Source organism: Labeo rohita, chromosome 15 (genome assembly GCF_022985175.1).
Source record: "Labeo rohita strain BAU-BD-2019 chromosome 15, IGBB_LRoh.1.0, whole genome shotgun sequence".
NCBI lineage: Eukaryota > Metazoa > Chordata > Actinopteri > Cypriniformes > Cyprinidae > Labeo > Labeo rohita.
In genome coordinates this window covers 5776737-5798369 of record NC_066883.1, presented here as the reverse complement: position 1 = coordinate 5798369, position 21633 = coordinate 5776737, and the positions used below count along the sequence as shown (strand labels likewise).

The 21633-nt window shown below is 34.4% G+C and overlaps 1 protein-coding gene across 1 annotated transcript; it reads left to right on the top strand.

The window, feature by feature from the left end:
* The first annotated feature begins 1525 nt into the window (after positions 1–1525).
* ppp5c (protein phosphatase 5, catalytic subunit) lies at positions 1526–21219 on the top strand. The gene is made up of 14 exons (XM_051129740.1): positions 1526–1596; positions 3946–4106; positions 8115–8356; positions 10056–10203; positions 10681–10802; positions 14752–14817; positions 14979–15077; positions 15279–15384; positions 15474–15616; positions 15698–15785; positions 15922–15962; positions 16040–16218; positions 17745–17826; positions 19786–21219. Exons 1-14 carry the CDS (start codon positions 1541–1543, stop codon positions 19846–19848), a joined length of 1596 nt encoding a protein of 531 aa, XP_050985697.1. The 5' UTR covers positions 1526–1540; the 3' UTR covers positions 19849–21219.
* Positions 21220–21633: the final 414 nt, after the last annotated feature.

Genomic DNA, 21633 nt, shown 5'->3' with positions numbered 1-21633 from the left:
TTTGATTTATTTACTGTATATTACACGGATGCCACACAGATCTAATATAAACATGCAAATTCCTTCCCAGCTGTTTACCTTCACAGACATAACTGGCAGTTTTTGTAACTCCTGTGTGTTTTTAACATAAGCTTGTGTGTATTTGACAGTTTAAGTGCAATAAGACATGAAAGAGAACTTAGTTTAGTACTCACATGCCGTGTGACAGCTGCTTTCTGTGTGTGTGTGCTTTGGATGTGTGTAGTACCTCTGCAAAGAAGGTACTCTCTATGCAGTCTATAAGCTCCAATCTCCTACTCTTTGTAAACAGAGAAAGATTTTCAAAGTATCCACAAGTTTCCTACGCCCCATGGGGCCTTGCATCAAAAGTGGGAGCGTCTTCCGGTTCAAAGTAAACAAACAGGACGTGACACTCATTCATTCAACAGCTGACTGGAGTGACGGGCAAATGAAGCCTCGTGAAGCACCGAGACTTTCCCCTGACTGTTTCTGGAAAAGATTCAAAGCGTCAAGAGTGTCGAAAACAGTGCGATCTGGTGGTTAGTAAAAAATAAAGCAGCCAAAAGCCTGTGAACTCCGTCGGAAGAAGCATTCACCACAATTTCCATAGATCGATCCATGTTATATGCACAAATAAAAGCCTAACCGTGTGTGTGTTGGTTTGTTGAATTTCTGACTCTGATAAATTAATGAAATAATTTGTATTCTTCATATTTCTTAATAGACTGGGTATATAAAATTTAATTATTAAATAGGTCCCAACGAAAATGTACTCGCAAAGTAAGATCTGGGGGTTGAACATTAGGACACGCAAAGTGTATCACGCACATGACAGAAAGCGAGGTTTCTACGAAAGGGATTTCTACGTTAACAAGCCTCGAATCGAGGCTTCATCTGGCATGCCCTTTAACACAAGCTCTGATGTCTCAGTTCAAATGTCATTTCACTAGTTGACAGTCATTCAAATTGGCTAATGATGTGGGAACACAAATTCGAAAAGCATATGTTGTCCATAAGAACGTAATGACATCTCTCATAAAACTGTGCATCTTTACAAGTAAACAATGGTCTAAAAAACACTTAGCCTCTTTGCTAATTAACACACAAAATACCATTGGAATACTACGTCCGTCGCCTCACCGGAAGTTGTACCCACGTTCTTTTTTTACAGTAGCGCCCCCCGGAAACTTGTGGATACACGGCATTATCTGTAACAGTACCCAAAGTATAATATTCATCTTAATATCTACCATCAACAATTAAATAACAATATAACCTGTTATTTAATATTACAGTTAACACATTAACTGTATATATAGGTCATTTATCATGCATCATAGGCATTCGTGCTAATCACAAGACATCTAATGCTAACCATTGTGTTCGACAAACTGAACACACACAGCTCATTAATATCGCATTAAACCTACTCAAATCATAAGTGTATAATGCGCATTTTGTTTTGTAGTTACCTGCAAAGAAGTATAATGACGTTACAGAGGGACGCTGCTGCTATGGCTTCTTTAACAACATCTTTACAATGAAGCGCATCACCCGCGCACCCCAGCCGCGACGTGCAACGACGTCATTAAGCAGGTACGTCAACAACAGCAACTAATTTAATAAACACACATAAACATTCCCCTTCTATTTCCATAAAACACTTATAAGAAATAGCACAATATTTCGCAGTGTTAGAAAAATAAATAATATTGGCAACTCATAGTAACATCAAAAGAACAGTACAAGCACTCAGAAAACCAGAAGTTTAAACTAATATCGTCTAGAACGCATGATTTTAGCACGATAGACATAATCAAAACCAAACAGATGTTTTTTTTTTTTGGCAGAATATGATAAGAGAATAGGAGCTGGGCGAGGAGCAGCAGCTCATTTGCATTTAAAAAGACATAAAACAGTGTGTTTTCTTCTTTCAACTCAAAATAGGTATTTTCTACATGATATAATAAATGATCTATGAGGTATTTTGAGTTAAAACTTGAGATTTATACTACATATTGTAAAAAGGTGCATAATAGATCTCCAATAAAGGCCATAATGGCCATGTTCACACAGCAGCACAATACTGTTGACAATACTGTATTTGAGTCCTTAATGCGGTTACGTTCACACACAGTACAGTTACTTATGTGAATACAGGCTTGACTCCTGTTGCACATTCATACAGACAGCATTTGAAAAATAACAGTAAGCTGCTGTGTGAACGGGACACACAATCCCAAAAACTGGCCATAGTTTAGTAGCAAAAATGACAGACAGCTAATACAACTTTAAATAAATTTGAATAAGACATTGTGGCACTGCTATACCTGCTACATTAAATAAATACATCATAGTTAGATTTTTCCCTGGACAACTGAAGGGGCAAATCTAAGCAAATGAACTAACACTACGAAAATAGCAGTTGGACTGTTTTTAGTCCATCAACAGGGTGAACGACTGTGTTAATCAAAGGAAATATTTATCCCTGACTCTTGCACACAGTCAGTGAAGCTGGTAATCATTTCAACATTTTATTCATCAACGAATCATGCCAAATATCCTGTGAATGGCTCATAAAGTGATCCAGTTTATGGAGATAATAAAGTAGGCAGGTGCAGGTCACAATATATTGGCTCATATTCAAGAAAAAGCATTTGGATTCAAGTTTATTGTGGGCTTGTTCTCATTTGATGCTCGCTCTTTCTTTCTAGCAAGATCTGGCAACACTAATGAGTCAAGATGTACCACTTTCCCAGTGATTTTCTGAGCTGCGCATACAGAAGAGAGACACAACACTGACACATGTTTAAATATGTCATTACAACTAGTTGTACTATTCTAGTAGAATGTCTGTAAATGTGGTTGCCACTACCTGCATTTTTCAGGAGTTAATTCAGTTGTAGAATGCAATTGTCAGTCCTATAAACTACTGAACTGTGTGTGTGTAGAGAACAGGATTAAGCAACTGATTTTAGCTGCGGTGTGTACGTCTCCATATACATGCGCTATGACTTTCTGTAAAGCTGCTTTGAAATTATGTATATCGTGAGAAGTGCTATACAAATAAATTCGACTTGATTTGATGCAGGTGATGTTGTTGCAAGTACTGTTCTCTCTTAGTGTGAATTCTGTTATTGCGATCACTGGTGCATGTTAAGGAAGTGGCTACATTGTCTGTAACCTGTTTTCTCCTGTGTTTGATACTTAGGAATGGGAAGTGTTTGTAATAAAGTTCCAGGGTAGCCTGTAATTTCAGTTAGAATTGTATTTTGGCCTTTCCCCCCGCCAAAGTCTGTTATGTTGTTCCCTATTAAGCGCCATTTGTTTGTTTTGTCGATAAATTAATTCCTTATGTTCTAAAAGAGGTTGTGTGCTTAAATTCTGGGACGTGAGAGAGGGTAATCTTTTTTTATTTATTTTTTTGCTGCAGGCTAGGAAGCAAAATCTGTTTAGATCAGTGGACTGACTTATCATTCATTTGACATACTCAGTATTTAAGAGGAACCATCTAAACTGCCAACATCATTTATAAACATTCTGTTTAATGTAACGAAAATGAAAATAGAAGCCTGTGTTATGAACCACTCAAACCTAAAACAGTGCTGTTGTGCCCCCTACTGACACAACCCACACATTACATATTATCTAACTGATTATAAAGGGATAACTCATCTTTTGATTCTGTGCTGAGATCAGACAAGTTTTAATTTCTGTGTATCGTATAATTTTACTTCACTCATTTAATCACTTTATCCACTGTATCCTTATCCTCTTTTCTAATTTATAATTTGTTGATTCATTTTAAATTAATGTTGACAGTGGAAATAAAGTAGCTCACAACATTTTGCAATATCTTGCACAAATTCATATTGTTTCTAAATATATAAGTGAGTATAATTCTTGTAATGAGAATAGGTGTTTTGTTGCTCTGGACTGTTCTAGAGGTTTGGCGAAAAGCGCTTTACGACCGTCTTGCTGCGTTTGCGACAGCTCTCCGCGTACACACGGCAGCATGACGGAATACGGCAGTGAGAAGATGGCGGAAGAAGAGCGGAATGCCAGTGCAGAGAAACTCAAGGAGAAGGCGAATAACTACTTTAAAGGTAAAACCTTATTAGATATCTGTTGTAAATAAGAGACTGGGTTGATATCGACTGGACAGGGCTGTGGTGGATGAGTTTGTTTCGTCAGGAGGACAGATGAGTATCACAAGAGGGAAATGTGTGTGAGATGAGCATGAGCAACACATGATGAATCAGGCAGACTCATGAACACTCACTCAACACTTTATTCTTACGTAATCGTCGCGATCCGTTTGCTTAACATTTATCGATAACGAGGAGAGACGCGATAATAGATGATTTGCTGTGGTGAACTGTCAGTGTGATGGTGATAATGCTGTTTCACTGCCATCACTGCACTGAGACTGAACACAATCTGATCACAGCAAATTAATATGATTATAAGGCCGTGAACTCATTGCCCCTGGTTTATGACAGACTCGTCAGCCTGTGGCGTCAGATCTCTCACTCATTCACGGATGTGATTTATCTGCAATTGATGTCTGCACTGCTCATATAATTGAATCTGTGAAAAGATGTAGTATCTAATGCTCATTTCCTGCATATTTCCGAAGTACATTAAACGCTTGTTTAACTGTGGGATGTTTTGGGCATCTCAAATAAATTAATAAAATAAATACATACATGACCTGGTGCAGTAAATGTTGTAAACCCATTTTGTTTTTAAATCTCTTTTAGTAAATCTGTAACAGTTTATAGCATTATACAGATGTATAATATATAAAACCAGTCTTAAGTCACTGGGGTATATTTGTAGCAATAGTCAAAATACATTGTATGGGTCAAAATTATAGATTTTTCTTTTATGACAAAAATCATTAGGAAATTAAGTAAAGATCATGAAGATATTTTGTAAAATTGTATATGTAAAAATGTATAAAAACTTAATTTTTGATTAGTAATATGCATTGCAAAGAACTTAATTTGGAAAACTTTAAAGACGATTTTCTCAATATTTTGATTTTTTTGTACCCTCAGATTCCATATACTGAAATAGTTGTATCTCTGCCAAATATTGTTCTATCCTAACAAACCATACATCAATGAAAAGCTTATTTATTAAGCTTTCAGATGATGTATAAAGCTCAATTTTGAAAAATTGACCCTTATGACTGGTTTTGTGGTCCATGGTCACACATATATATAATCGCATACAAAATAAAAGTTTAAGTTTGCCTAATATATGTGTGTGTACTGTGTGTAATTATTATGTATATATAAATACACACAAATTAATGTGTATATATATGAGAAATGTTATTAATATACAAAATGATTTTATTTATATATAATATAAATTATATAAAAATTATAATAAATACATATGCATGTAAATATTTCTTAAATATATACATGAATGTGTTTGTATTTATATATACATAATAATTATACACAGTACACGCACATATATTAGGCAAACTTAAACTTTTATTTTGTATGTGATTAATCGCGATTAATCGTTGACAACCCTAATATATATATATATATATATATATATATATAGAGAGAGAGAGAAAGAAAGAGAAATAGACATGTATGTTTGTGTCTATGTACTTAATTGTTTTTTCTTTTTAATTACATTATTTTATTATAATATTTACACTATACACATTTCAGTTTTATTTATTTTTTTTGACACTATAACACTGACATTGGATAATGCAGTTTAAAATGTTGTTGCTGTTATTATTATTATTATTATTATTATTATTACTATTGCCATTACTACTACTACTTCACAATTAGATGCACCTAGGACAAATGTGACCCAGGACCACAAAACCAGTCATAAGTGTCAATTTTTCAAAATTGAGCATTATACATCATTATACATCTGAAAGCTGAATAAATTAGCTTTCCATCGATGTATAGTTTGTTAGGACAGGACAATATTTGGCCGAGATACAACTATTTCAATACATGGAAACTGAGGGTGCAAAAAATTCTAAATATTGAGAAAATCACCTTTAAAGTTTTCCAATTTAAGTTCTTTGCAATGCATATTACTAATCAAAAATTAAGTTTTGATATATTTACAGTAGGAAATTTACAAAATTTCTTCATGGAACATGGTCTTTACTTAATTTCCTAATGATTTTTGGCATAAATGAAAAATCTACCATTTTGACCCATACAATGTATTTTTGGCTATTGCTGCAAATATACCCCAGTGACTTAAGACTGGTTTTGTGGTCCAGGGTCACATATAGATTCCTCTAGTTTTGAAAAAACTTTAATCTTTATGCCCTGTTGAGATTGACTTTACTATTTTTATGTTTTGGGTCACAGAGACAAATAGAAAAAAAATATATAGAAAAAAAAAAAAAATACACACACACACACACACACACACACAGACTATATATATATATATATATATATATATATATATATATAACATTGTTTTTTTTGTTATTGATATGTTAACTGCATTCATCATTAATTATTAATAATAATAGTGAAATATTTTAATATGTTCCTCTGAACTCTGAAATCTAAACTCATTTAATACTCAAATGCAATTTGTATTTTAAACAGTTGCAGCTGTATTAACTTTAAATGTTTTAAACAAACCCTAAGTGCAGTGTTTGGGGAAAATCAATGCAGTAGTGCTTTAAGCAGCTCTGCTTTGCAAACACTGTAACTGGGCTGTGTCTTATGTTGATTGTGGTCTTCTTTAGCAGGATTGTTAGGAAGAGTTTGAAGCTGCAGCAGAATGTTTTGTTCTTTCCTCTTTTTCATACTGCTTGAATTGAGCACTGTAGTGTGTGCTCAACATTAGCTCCATTGTTCAGTCCTGCCAGTGCTAGGATAACTGTTATTTCATGATCTAGGGTTTTGTCCTGACAATGTTATTTACTGTAGGGTTAGTAGTTTATTCACTGTGATACATTTTAACTGAATGATTAATTAATTTCAATTTAGCAGCTACTGTTAAGCTGAAGAAACTACTAAGAACACCAGTGTCAACAACCACTCAGAACATCTTGGCAAACACATTGATTGACAGTTGCGAGGTGGTTCCTGGGATGTTGTTAGAGTATTTTAGGTAGGCAATTTAAGGGTAAGGCAGGGTTAAGATAAAGATGTAAAATAAAACTGAAACTGAAAATAAAACTAAAGTGAATGAATGCATAAAGCACAGTACTTAAAATATAATAAATGGTAACTGAAATAACTAAAACTGTAATAAAATTAATAATAAAAAAAATTCAGACATGTGTAAAAAAAAAACAAAAAACAAACTCAAATGATAATGCCAGACATTGTGAACTGTGACTGGATTATTTGCAACATTTTCTGAGATTTTATTTTTTTTCCCCTCATCATATTTTAATAGTATATTTAAATTAAAATATGTGTGTTAATAATTACATTTTAATTACTATAATGATAAGCATACACAGAAGAGTATTAGCACACCCTTTCCCAACAAACCCCATGATTTGCTGTGTTGCTCATGCCTGCAGCACAAATGGTGCAAGTTGCATAATAACCCTTATGATTATGGGCTTGTTCAAATCACTATCCTTAGAGGGTTAGTTCTCCTAAATATGAAAACTCTTATTGAATATGCCATAATTTTCTTACCCAAAATGTTGTTTTAAAGCTGTAAGGCTTTTTATGAACACAATTGAAGATATTTTTAATGAAACCTGAGAGATTTCTGGCTGTAACTGATTCAAAAAGTTCCTAAAAGCAAGTACTTTAATCCAAGTCTTCTGAAGAGAAGTTATCAGTTTGTATGATTTTGGTTTTTACTATTTTTTTTTTTTTTTTTTGGTGACTTTCAGTGGCGGGGGCTTAAATTTCTCAGGTTTTGTTCAAAATATTCTCATGTGTTTGGAAGATTAACAAAATTGTTGTATGTATGAATTTTCAATTTTGGTTAAGCTAACCCCTTAAGTAGGAATCACAGCATTAGTGATTGCTTTAGCAAACACCGTATTAAACTGCTAGACCATTGATTATTTCTCATGAGCTGCAGTGTGTTTTGGGTGCTCAAATAGTCTACTGCTGTTATTTCAGATAAAGACTATGAGAACGCCATCAAGTATTACACAGAAGCACTGGAGCTGAATCCGAGCAATGCCATCTACTACAGTAACAGGAGTCTGGCGTACCTGCGCACAGAGTGCTATGGCTATGCGTTGGCGGATGCCACGCGAGCCCTGGAGCTGGACAAGAACTACATTAAGGGCTACTATCGGCGAGCCACCTCCAACATGGCCCTGGGCAAGTTTAAAGCAGCACTCAAAGATTACGAAACGGTGAGACTCGTTATATTCTCATTACTTTAATACAGTTTAAAAAAATATATATATATATATATATATTGTTTTGATGCACCAGAATTTCTACATCTATAAATATTCAGCTGAAATTGCAATTTCTAGTTTGCTGCTGAAGTGTGAACTTGATTAGATATTTTTTGTAACACCTGCCACCCAATAATCACAATAAGCTTTGTGCTTTGTTACTTTTGATAAAAAACAAAGTTTTACAAATAAAACAAAGTTTTATCACAAAATACAAAACAATACATGTCGTTGACGCTCTTCATTGTGGTGTAACATTGCTTTAGCCAGCTCAGTTGAAGCAGCACTTAAACCAATCATCTCTTCCTCTTTATTACTAGTTATAGCATGAAATAAACATGAATTAACTTGAAGAAACACAACAACTCATTGAAATGAATCATAATAATAATGAGAACCTAGGGTAAGTGTACCTATAAGCCCACTTTCAACTTTGAAGTCACATTAAAAAAAGGGAAAATGTTTTGTGATTCATTTTGCATTAATTTACAGATAAATACATCATAAATTGTTTTGTAGAGCAGACTATTTTCATAAATTAACATTTTTTTTTTTTTTTTTTTTTTTTTTTTTTTTTTTTAGAGATGGGCTTAAATGGTACAGCACCACAAAACACATGCAAACTACAGTCAACACAAGCTAAGCTTGAATGGGGAAAAAAAAAAAGTAACATTTCTTTATGTGGGCACAATTAAAATTACTATGATGCTTAGTCGACAATATATTTAAGCTTCATGCAAATCTTTGTAAAGATATTTTGAAAGGAAAACGTTTTTCACTTACTCACTGTGGAACCATTTAAGCCCAATGAAAAATCCCTCTAGTTACAAACTTTGATTAATTATCTGAATGAAAGTGTTTAATGATAAGTTCTTTTTGTGCTTTTACCTTACCTGACTTACTACCTTAATTTACAACTATATTAAGATAATTAAGCCTACAAGTTACACACTGTGTAGCACCATTATATAATGGGTGTCTGCTAATGCTTGATAATACTAAAATCATAGAGGCATGTCGTCTTTACCGTGAGGGCACAGTAAAAAAAAAAAAAATTGTGTGTTCTAACAAAACAGCTTGGAGTGGATAGAAAATATTTTTGGGAGTGAGTGAAGGCCAAGATCAGAGTTGTTGCTCATCAGGGACAGGAGACCTTCCTCAGTTCAGAGTGTCTTTTAGTAGTATATGTATATGTGTGTGTATATATATGTGTATATATATATATATATATATATGTATATGTGCTAGGTCAGTTGTTAGGAAAGAAAACATCTCTGTGAGAACAATCTAAATAATAATAATAAAAAAATAGTATTTTTTTCTATGTTAATCTTAAGGTGTTCTAAAGCAGACAATCCATACAAAATCTCCAATTTGAGGTAGAGTTTTGTTACATTTATTTATGGTACGGTGCATTGTCAGGTGAACCATACTGCATATTAAATTATTCACTGTGAATATTATTAGTATTATTATTATTAATATTAATATTATTAATTTTACAAATATAGGTAGCATGAATATTATCATCCATCATAAATGTGCCTTAAAATATAATTTCTAAAACAACAGTTTAGCACACAGACTTGACTTGATTTTTAACTAGATTTTTGACAATTTTTTCATGCTTTTGTCTTTTCATTGCCAACAGGTAGTTAGAGTTCGTCCCAATGACAAAGATGCCAAGATGAAGTACCAGGAGTGCAATAAGATAGTCAAACAGAAGGCCTTTGAACGGGCCATCGCCAGCGACGAGCTCAAACGATCAGTAGTCGACTCCCTAGACATCGAGAACATGAGTAAGTGCTTTGAGAAACTTACAAATAATTACGAGCAAAGTATGCTTAATTACAAGTAATCAACCTTAGACATAACCCTACATAAGTAATATCACTCAATACTTATCTGTGTAATTACACTGTAACAAGGACACTTTAAAATTAAGTGTAAACTATTTTTTTTTGTCCTTGCCTTTCCTAGTTTGCTCAGAGCATTTGAGAAAAATGCTGATATCATTTTCATGGTAAAACAATTTCATTGTAGTAATAAGGTGACCTAAGAAAAATGCTAAAAATGATGCCAGCTATTATGAATCTTTATATACAGTGTTTTGTTTCGACAGGGCAGCAAAAGTGTGTGGTACTGAGAAATTAATTGATGACATTTCATTGACCTGTTGTGAGAATTAAAAAAAAAAGATACCTGGAAAATTCTTTGAGAAAAAAGAATGATTTATAGATCATTTGATTCAGTTCTTCTTCTTTTTCTTTCACCAGCAATCGAGGATGACTATGGTGGACCTAAACTTGAAGATGGGAAGGTTACTCTAAAGTTCATGAAAGACTTGATGGACTGGTTCAAAGACCAGAAGAAGCTGCACAGAAAGTGTGCTTACCAGGTGAGTGCTCTTCAAATTCATGTGCACTGATCTTGAAACATAACTGTGTTCATCTATTATTTATTTGAGGCTAGGTAATGTATTGATCATATCAAATAGAACTGTAGAAATGCATTGCAGTGATGCTCATGTCATGCTGTACTGCTGCACTCTTGCACTCTTAAGCCTTGGATTAAAAAAAAAGCGGTAAAAGGTTTGAAAGTGAACTCAGTTTGATACTCACATGCCGCTTGTGAGATGGTTTCGGTGCCCACACATAAAGTCTGAGTACTGAATTGATTTCTTCTTCGTGGTTTTTTGTGTTTAAATGGTCAAATGCTTATAAAATATGTCAAAACGCCCATCTGGGTGACTATACACAAACACAGTCAGCTTTGTCTTAAGGGTCATTCCAGCTGGAATCATCAAATTTTGGAAAAGTTCCCCACCTGACCCCCTCAGATTTGTCTGAAAAAAATCTATGTGATGGGTAATATGCCCAATAGATCATATACAAAATTTCAGATCTCTACTGTGCGTACTTTTTTCACAAAAAATCTGTAAAAAAGTTTGTTTTTTACCCCGTTTTGGGATCACTGTCTGAGTGACCATGTTCAGACTGAAATATCTCCAGAACTATTTGTGCCAGGTCCATGAAATTTTCTGGGCTAAGAGTCCTAGTCCAGAACTGCATGAATTACAACTCACAGCATTGTTACTGAATTTACACCTGAATGCTGGCCCTCTACTTTTCTTTGAAACTATTACTTTAAGGGTTTTCAGATGTCCATAGAAACCTCAATTTTCAATGTATAAACATCAAACTTGGTAAATGGTCTGATATGTACCATGTCTTTCACATACTTTGACATCAGACAATAGAGTCTTATGGATGTTGAGATATTAAGGTCCAAAAATGGAAAAAAACTGATTTACACCAATGTTCAGAGCAATATTTCCCATGAATGACACTAGGTGTGAACATAAAACTTGTTTTTTTGAAAGAGCATATTGTTATTGATAAAATATAAAAAAATTAGGATGGGGTTTTGCCTCATTTTTCTGTAATGATTTTTTTTTAAAACTCAGAGTTTCGTCACTGATTTCGTTCACTTTTGCTATTCAACTTGGTATGGGCATTTCAACAGAATTTATTAATGTTCCACTTATACAAAAAATGCAAAATACAAAAAACGTACTTCCAGACATGAGTCACCTTAATAATGTATACCACCAACACAAATAAATGTGTGACATAACAGTTACTGAAAGTTGTTCATGAAAGTGTCTGAATCCACAGTTTAATTTTCTTTTATGACATAGCATCGTCCAGTGGAAGTAACTGGCACATCAATTTTCATTATGATGTGCTGGAGAGGCACCCAACAGACATCTTCCCTTTTTGGCCAAAAGTAGCCTCTAGCTGGGCCATGGGGATGTAAAAAAAGCACTTGAATGTCTTGCTCTGTGTAACAGACGTCTCTGATGATACCAACCCACCATTGTCGGTCATACACACAAGTAACATATTGTCCTGGGGCCATATCTGTGATGTGAAGGCCTTGTTCAACTGGGTCAACCTCAAAGTTGACATGGAATCCTGGTGTTCCTGATACTTGACTGACCTCAAAATTGATCATTGTTGACTGACTGACTGATTGATTGATTGATGCTAGATCTCATACCACCTGAATATTATTATTTCTAATCAATATTGCCCTGCTTTCTCAATGAAAATGGATGTATTATTCACTGGATTGGGTGGAACATCAAGATTAGGTACTTATGTTGCATTCCATTGAATGTTGGTAGTCGGTGAATCCGAGTTAGTTCTCCCAATGTCCGTCGTAAATGCGTTCCATTGTAACAGTTGGCAAAAATATGGATGCTTATGGATAATTCCAACCGACTCGGTCTGTACTGAACTGGCCCGAGTGTGTGTTTTGGACCCCCAACTTAAGTGGCTGTTCCATTGCACTTTCCCGAGGTGGAGGTCGGATTTTCCTGAGTCCCGAGCACAATGGAATGCTGCATTATAGCATTAATTTAGGCATATGAGTTCAAAATAGCTGCTACTACAGTAGTTGTGAATGTCACACAACAATGATTTTTTAAAAAATTATTACAGAAAAATGAGGCAAAACCCCATCCCAATTTTTTTTTATATTTTATCAATAAGAACATGCTCTTTCAAAAAAAAAAAAGTTTCATGTTGACACCTGGTGTCATTCATGGGAAATATTGCTCTGAACATTGGTGTAAATGAGTTTTTTTCAATTTTTGGACCTTAATATCTCAACATCCATAAGACTCTATTGTCTGATGTCAAAGGATGTGAAAGACATGTTACATATCAGACCATTTACCAAGTTTGATGCTTATACATTGAAGATTGAGGTTTCTATGGACATCTGAAAACCCTTAAAGTAATAGTTTCAAAGAAAAGTAGAGGGCCAGCATTCAGGTGTAAATTCAGTAACAATGCTGTGAGTTGTAATTCATGCAGTTCTGGACTAGGACTCTTAGCCCAGAAAATTTCATGGACCTGGCACAAATAGTTCTGGAGATATTTCAGTCTGAACATGGTCACTCAGACAGTGATCCCAAAACGGGGTAAAAAAACAAACTTTTTTACAGATTTTTTGTGAAAAAAGTACGCACAGTAGAGATCTGAAATTTTGTATATGATCTATTGGGCATATTACCCATCACATAGATTTTTTTCAGACAAATCTGAGGGGGTCAGGTGGGGACCATTTGATGATTCCAGCTGGAATGACCCTTAAATGAATGTAAACAGTTAGGTAAAAATAAAATGTGCCTGAATATATTAGATGCATGCCTTAGTTCTTAAAGTGACAACAGCCCGATATTCATACTGCCATCTCTGTACTTAAAGTTAATCAGACAACAAAAGACAAAGAAAAAATAGGGCTGGGAATCAAAAAACAACAGTGAAGAGGCAATTCTTGGAATCGAATCCCGTCGATTCCAGAACCAGGAATCTGAATCGGACTCGATTCCAAACATTTCAGAATCGAACAGCCCTATGAAAAAACAAAACATTTTGTGGCTGTAATAAAGAACAATGTAGTTTTAATTTATAATTTATTTCTCAAGAAAAGAAAAGAAAATAACATCAAGCACAGTTGTTTAATTTAAACTTGTTGGTTACACCTCAATGACTTGGTGGACAAAAGGTTTTCAGAATGTAATACTAGTTTAAAACAAATAACCTCAATGAGTTTAAAAAAACAATGGCAGACTTTTTTTTTTTTTTTTAAAGCAGTGTTATTTTAGTATTATTTATTTACTATTTGGCATTTATTAATACTTTGGATAAGCTTTAATTTAATTTTTTAGTTTTTTTTTTTGTTTGTTTTTTTTTAGTTAGGTTTTTACATTTTTACATTTCATTAATTTTGTTACATGCTTCTGTCACTTTTTTTTTTAATTAATTTATATTTTTTTTACATTTCTGTTGAGCTTTATTTTATTTCACTTTTAGTTTTAGTAGTTTTTAGTACTTAAACATATTATTTATTAATAACTTACTTTATTCCAGATAGTTCCCAAGACAGCATTTCTCTTTTTTTAAGCTTCTTTCTCCAAAAAACTGAATAAATAAAAAAGTGATTGAGTTAAAATCTCTCCTGAATTGTTCTTATAGTGTAATAATTTAGTGTAAATTTATAATTTAATCAAAATAATCATGATTGTCAGTTTAACCATTATCATGCAGCCTTATCATGTGCCACAAAATGAAATTGATGAAATGAAAAAATGAATTTAAAATATAAGTAAGTTTAAATTTAAGTGATTGTCTTCATGGATTACATTTTTATTTATTTTGTTAGATTTATGGATTGCATTTTTATATTATATTTTATATATTTTTTAATAAATCAACAGATCCTATAGGTCAGCCATATCATTGACTGTAATCATAATCAAAATTTCTGTCTTTCAGATGCTGGTTCAAGTTAAAGACGTTTTAGCAAAACTTCCAAGTCTTGTTGAAATTACATTAAAAGAGGTAAGAGAATCGATTAAGCGTTTGGTTTACACAGTCCTCTGTTATTAAAAAAGCTGTAATTCTATTTCTGGCTTTTCTTTGTCGTTTTTGTCATTATACCAATTTCCTTTGATGATAAAATGATATTCCACTTCTCACTGTTGATTTCTCTTGTTGTTCAGACAGAGAAAATAACTATTTGTGGAGACACACATGGCCAGTACTACGATCTTCTAAATATCTTTGAGTTGAACGGTTTGCCATCTATAACTAATCCTTATGTATCCTTTTCCTTTCTGGTTCATAAAACTTGTTCTCTTAAGTATGTATTTGAATATGGATTGTTTAACTGAATAATAATATATTAATATAGCTTACTGATTGCTGTCTGTTTGCGATGTTTGCACTTTTACATATGCCATATATGCACATCTTCTTTCCCACTGAGATCCATTGTATTAGCCTTGACTTTAGGCTCTCAGCTGTTTAATGGTGACTTTGTGGACCGCGGCTCTTTCTCTGTAGAAGTCATTCTCACGCTTTTTGGCTTCAAGCTGCTCTATCCGGAACACTTCCACCTGCTTAGAGGTGAGGACGCACCAGCGTTTCTTAGTAAAAATTCCCAAACGTGTTTGTGTGTGATGGACAAACATTATTGAAATGTCTTTTTTGTAAAGGTAACCATGAGACGGATAACATGAATCAGATGTACGGGTTCGAGGGTGAGGTGAAAGCGAAGTACACCGCCCAGATGTTCCAGCTCTTCAGTGAAGTCTTCCAGTGGCTTCCACTCGCCCAGTGCATCAATAACAAAGTGCTGGTATGACAGATTCAGCACAGTCTGCTGTCACATTTAACCGCTTTGTGTTTCCGTCCTTGAATTTGAGTAATTGTATTTCAGGTGATGCACGGAGGACTGTTTAGCGAGGACGGCGTGACCTTAGATGACATTAGAAAGATAGACAGGAACAGACAGCCTCCAGACTCTGGTAAGACGTGTCTGATTTCACAAGATGAATTTTGTTAATGTCCAAGCTTATATAGTCCTGCACAACTCTAGCATTGCATAGCCAAAAAGCATTGACATTTTCACTGAACAGTGTAAAACGTAACTTTCTTGCACAGGTCCAATGTGCGATCTCCTGTGGTCAGATCCTCAGCCGCAGGTCAGTTCTGATCCCCACCTCAGCTAAGCGAAGGTTTTTGGTCACGTTGTGTTTGACTAATGTGTGTTCTCCTCCAGAACGGACGGTCCATCAGTAAGCGGGGTGTGAGCTGTCAGTTTGGGCCTGACGTTACGGAGCGCTTCCTGGAACAGAACAAGCTGCAGTACATAGTGCGCAGTCATGAGGTGAAAGCCGAGGGTTACGAGGTCACTCACTCAGGGAAGTGCATCACCGTGTTCTCAGCGCCAAACTACTGGTATGCAAACTTCTTTCATCTCTATCCTTATCATGTGATGTACACAAACAGGATGTTTTAGTGAATGAGCTTTCAAGCAACTAAGAGCCATAAAAACATCTGGGTAAAAAACAAGTCCTGGGTATATTTTACCTCAAAATAAGAAATTATATTTTGCTTAAAAAAAGTAAGCCTGATTACCACTTCACTAAGCCTGACTAAGCCTGATTAGTGCTGCATCATACCATTATGAAAATTATTCACTAATTTTGCTGCACTTTATTTAGCTCACTAAAGCAGAATTGAGAGTATGATACAAAAATCTGCAGATGGAATGTACCAGATTTAGTCACTATTACAATTTAAAACCAAGGACTTTATTTTTAGAGAGAGCAGAGTCAGCACTCATTACAGTAGTCATCATATTAGTCATCATGATGGAAAGCATATTGAATTATCTGTTATATACAATGGAAACTTTTTTGCAGCCCTACTGAAAACAAACATTTTGTGGTCAAGTCCACTTCCAGAACAACAATTTACAAAGAATGTACTCACCCCCTTGTCATCTAAGAAGTTCATGTCTTTCTTTCTTCAGTCGTAAAGAAAGTATATTTTATGAGGAAAACATTTCAGGATTTTTCTGCCAAATAATGGACTGATATGGTGCCCCGATTTTAAACTTCCAAAATGCAGTTTAAATGCAGCTTCAAACGATCCCAGCCGAAAAGAAGTGTCTTATCTAGAGAAACGATCGGTTATTTTCATAAAAATAGTACAATTTATATGCTTTTTAATGTCAAACGCTCATCTTGTCTTGCTCTTTCTGACCTCTGTTTTTTTTTTCCTGTTCATGACAGTTAGTGTATGTCGAAAAACTCCCATCTCATGTTCTCCCTCAAAACTTCAAAATCTTCCTATATCGCTGTTTTACCTTTTTTGTTAAGGGTGTTTGATCTTCTTTGCATGTTCACTTTGTAAAGACTGTGTCGGTACTTCTGCAGCGATGTAGGGTGATTTTGAAATGATTTTTGAAGTTGAGGAAGAAAAAACGGTTTGAGTTTAACATACCCTAACTGTCTTGAGCCAGAATACACAGAATTCAGGGAGAGCAAGGCAAGACGAGCGTTTGACATCAAAAAAGTATTTAAGTTGTATTTTTTTTAATGAAAATAACCAATTGTTTTGCTAGATAAGATCCTTCTTCCTTGGCTGGGATCGTTTACAACCACATTTGGGATCGTTTAAAGCCGCATTTAAACTGCATTTTGGAAGTTCAAATTGTGGCACCATATCAGTCAATTATATGAAGAAAAATGCGGAAATGTTTTCCTCAGAAAACATAATTTCTTTACGGCCGAAGAAAGAAAGACATGAACATCAGTACATTACCTGTAAATTTTTCTACTGGAAGTGGACTTCTCCTTTAAATGTCTGATCCCCTGAATACAAGGCTCTGTTTCCATTAGTTACAAATTCTGGTTGTAATGATTACATGTGTATATTCATGACTCTTTCTTTCCTGTGTGCCTCTGTTTTGTTTTCAGTGACCAGATGGGAAATAAAGGAGCTTACATTCATCTCAGGGGATCAGACCTCAAGCCGGAGTTTCACCAGTTTACTGCTGTGGTCAGTGGAGTGAATTCTGCATTATTTATATGCACTAATTTTAAGTGGTCAACCGATTCATCACCAAGAGCAATATATTCGGTTTTTTGTTTGTTTGTTTGGTTTTTTTTGGCTTATATCACATTGGCTAAGAAGGTTTTGTGTCTGACACATGACTTTAATTCTGACAGTGCTGTCAACTCCAGTGACTCCCTTTCTTCATTTTCATTAGTTTACAGTCTCTGTTTAATATTTCTAGTAATAAATTAGAAAGTAAACAATAAAAGAAATCAGTAATCATTTGCTTGTATAGAAAGGCAAACACTATAATACTTTCTCAGTTACCCACAGGAGTCAGCAAATACAAATTTAAATCATTTAAACAGGTCTATAAATGTTTGCATTAACGTTTAGTCATTTAGCAGACACTTTTATCCGCAGTGACCTAAAAATAGAACAATAGAAGGACAGTCAAAACCAACAAAGAGCAATAACATATAAGTGCTGCCACAAGTATCGTTCAGACCAATGCAGTGCACATAGCAACATTTTTTTTTTTTCTTTAAATAATAACTAAAAAGAGAACAAGTAGATAGAATAGAAAAGACTAGTGTTGGAGGGTCTTTTTTGAGATCCTCTGAAGTGTACATTTGTAGACTGCATAAAAACAACTGTGCGTGACAGTCTGTGCATTTTGGATGCAGACAGGAGACTTGCGCTGTTTTTGTTTGTAAAAAAAAAACCAAGATTACAGAATCAAGAAGTTAGCATCTAAATAAATTTAAATAAATAAATTTTGCAAGTAAATTTCTTTTTTTTATATTATTATTTTTTATTTTAAATGAGTAAATGTTGTTGTTGTTGTTATTATTATTATTATTATTATTATTAAAACAAATATAAATGTTATGTAATGTAAAATGTAATTAAATAGTGTGATATTGTATTTAATGACTTTAAATCGACCTCCTGCTTTCTAAAATGTTGGCATCGGATTAAAAAAAAAAATCAATCAAAAAACAAAGCAATGCTGGTCAACCACTATTAATTTTCATCACAAGATTTTTGGTAGGGATGCAACAACATTTCTTCAAGAGAAATATTTTTTTTTTTCTGAAACTTTCATATATAGCATTAATTCCAATCACTATGCAATTGTTTACATTTTAATCACAGATTTTACCGGCTCACATGTTAAAAGTCTTGTTTTCTGAGTAACTGAACAAAATTGAGTTCAAAATAAGAACAAATACCTGTAAAAATGTAGTATGAAAAACTTATTTTCCCTTTGAATTAAGATGTTTTTTTCTTTTTTTTTTTTTTTTTTTGTAGTGTTATCAGAATGACTTGCTTTAATTGGTCTTAAAAGGTTCATTAAAAACTAATTTAAAGGGATAGTTCGTTCAAAAATGTAAATTATGTGATTAATTACTCATTCCAAACCCGTAAGACCTCCACTCATCATCAGAACAAAAATTAAGATATTTTTTGATGAAATCCAGTAGCTTTCTGACCCTCAATTAGACAGCAATGCGATTAGACAGTTGACACTTTCAAGGCCCAGAAAGGTAGTACGAACATTGCTAAAATAGTAGAAGTATTCTCGTAACTTCATAACATTATGATTGAACCACTGATGTCAAATGAACTATTTTGATGATCTCCTTAGTACTTTTCTGGGCTTTGAATGTTCAGTTGCGTTGCTGTCTATGGAGGGTTAGAAAGCTCTCGATTTCGTCAAAAATATCTTAATGTGTTCCGAAGATGAATGAAGGTCTTACAGGTTTGGAACGACATGAGGGTTAGTAATTAATGATAGAATTTATATTTTTGGGTGAACTATCCCTTTAATTTTCCCCTCATAAAACTGTAATTTATATAATAATTCCAAAAAGGTCATTTAATCACTAATTAAGCATGTATTCCTGTGATAAATGCAGTCTATAAACTAATTTTTGCTTTTTTTCCCTCTATCTTTAGCCTCATCCAAATGTCAAGCCGATGGCATACGCCAACTCTCTGATGCAGCTGGGTATGATGTAGAGGTGAATCAGACAGCAGCTGCTGTGGTCTGAAGTCCACACCAATCCCTCCAAATCCACTCTCACATTCTGCTCATCTCTGTTTCCAACACACACTTTCTTCCTCGTGTACACGCGCACACTTTACCGCACTCAAGCCTGTAGTAACATCGGGAGGAAATCACTCACATTGGCGACGCCTTGACTTAAAAAAGGAACTAGGAATGTTATTTGCGCATCGATGGATGTCGTTTTCGGATTGACACTCCCCACACTCTTGTCATTAATGTATCCATTCATGTAGAGCTGCATAGTTTGAATTGGATGTTTAGCTCTATGAGAAAAGAGCTGAATTGTACCAAAGAACGGGCAAGTGTATATGATGCATCCCAACGTAAGAGTGTTGATGTAGAATTAAAGCCTTGCTGTCATATTGTCATGAGGAACAGAGGCTAAAAACCTGATCAGCACTTTTACCTGACGGTGTGTTTCTACATAGGGCCTTTATTTTGAAATTTTACCCCACAAGCACTTCACAATCCTAATTCATCTGAAGTACTGTTGGGAGGGAGAACAGTGTGTCATTTCAATACTGTAGCAGTGAAGGCGTTGCACACGCCAAAAAAAACATAATAAAAGGAAACTCCACCCAGAGCATCTGTCATGCGGTCAGAGTGTCTGTGATAAACTTCACAAAACAAATTTAGATACTGTGTAGCTCCAGCAGTGTTTTTTCCACACTCTTTTGGCTCTCTTTCCCTTCTTTCAGACTAGGGAAAAATGCAGTATTGTGAGGCTCAATAAGTGTTTGGTGTTCTCCACTTTGTAGGCAGCTCCCACATGTTCTTTCTCCCAACATGCTTGACTAAAATGCACTGGAGATGCTCTATAACCCTTGTACCTTCCACTGTCTGTCTAGCAAACCCCTACCCTTAGTGTGGACTCGAAAAAATACAGCAGAAACCTACCTTCCTCTCTTTAAGCGCACAGCAGCCATGCCCCATGCCCTTGACTTTTTAGAGAATATCATATACACCCATATATATATATATATATATATATATATATATATATATATATATATATATATAGACACACACACACTGTATATTGAAATTTCTGTGTACATGTTTGGAAAAAAGGTTATTAAATAAAAAAAACGCCAGTCCAATAATGTAGAATGTGTTCATACCTTTTTGTGTTCTGTTAGTTGACATGAGTCGCACCGGTAGTGACACGGGTCGGCATTATCAGCATTGGCTGCAGCTGATATGACAGAATGTTTCATTCAATCGACGAGGACTGGATGGGAAAACGTGTCATTTTTTTATGTCTCAGTACTGCACAATAGGCATTGTGTCTGGCGAAATATGTTTTAAATAAAAGTTGAAATATGGACAAAACTAGTTTTGTGACTTTTGTGACCAAGTGTTAAAATCAAGTGTTACTTCATGATTTTAGTGAGTTTAATGCTTTGACATTTAAACTGGTTTTGGTTTCGTTGAGTCTTTTGTGGTTAGCATTGTGCTAAAGAGTATTGCTGGTGGTTAGGGTGTGGGTGAGTACATCAACGTGCACCACACTGACTCAATAGGAAAAAATTGCGCTACTGCCAGCAATACATAATTTTACATAATAGTCAATTTACTTTTGGCATGTGCCATGACAAATTAAATAACTAAAATTAATTGGTTTTAGAGTCACAACGTAACAAATATATAAACTGCTGCTCAAAGGTTTGGGATTAGTAAGATTTATGTTTTATTGTCTTATCAGACTTATGTCTTATCAAGGCTGCATGTATTTG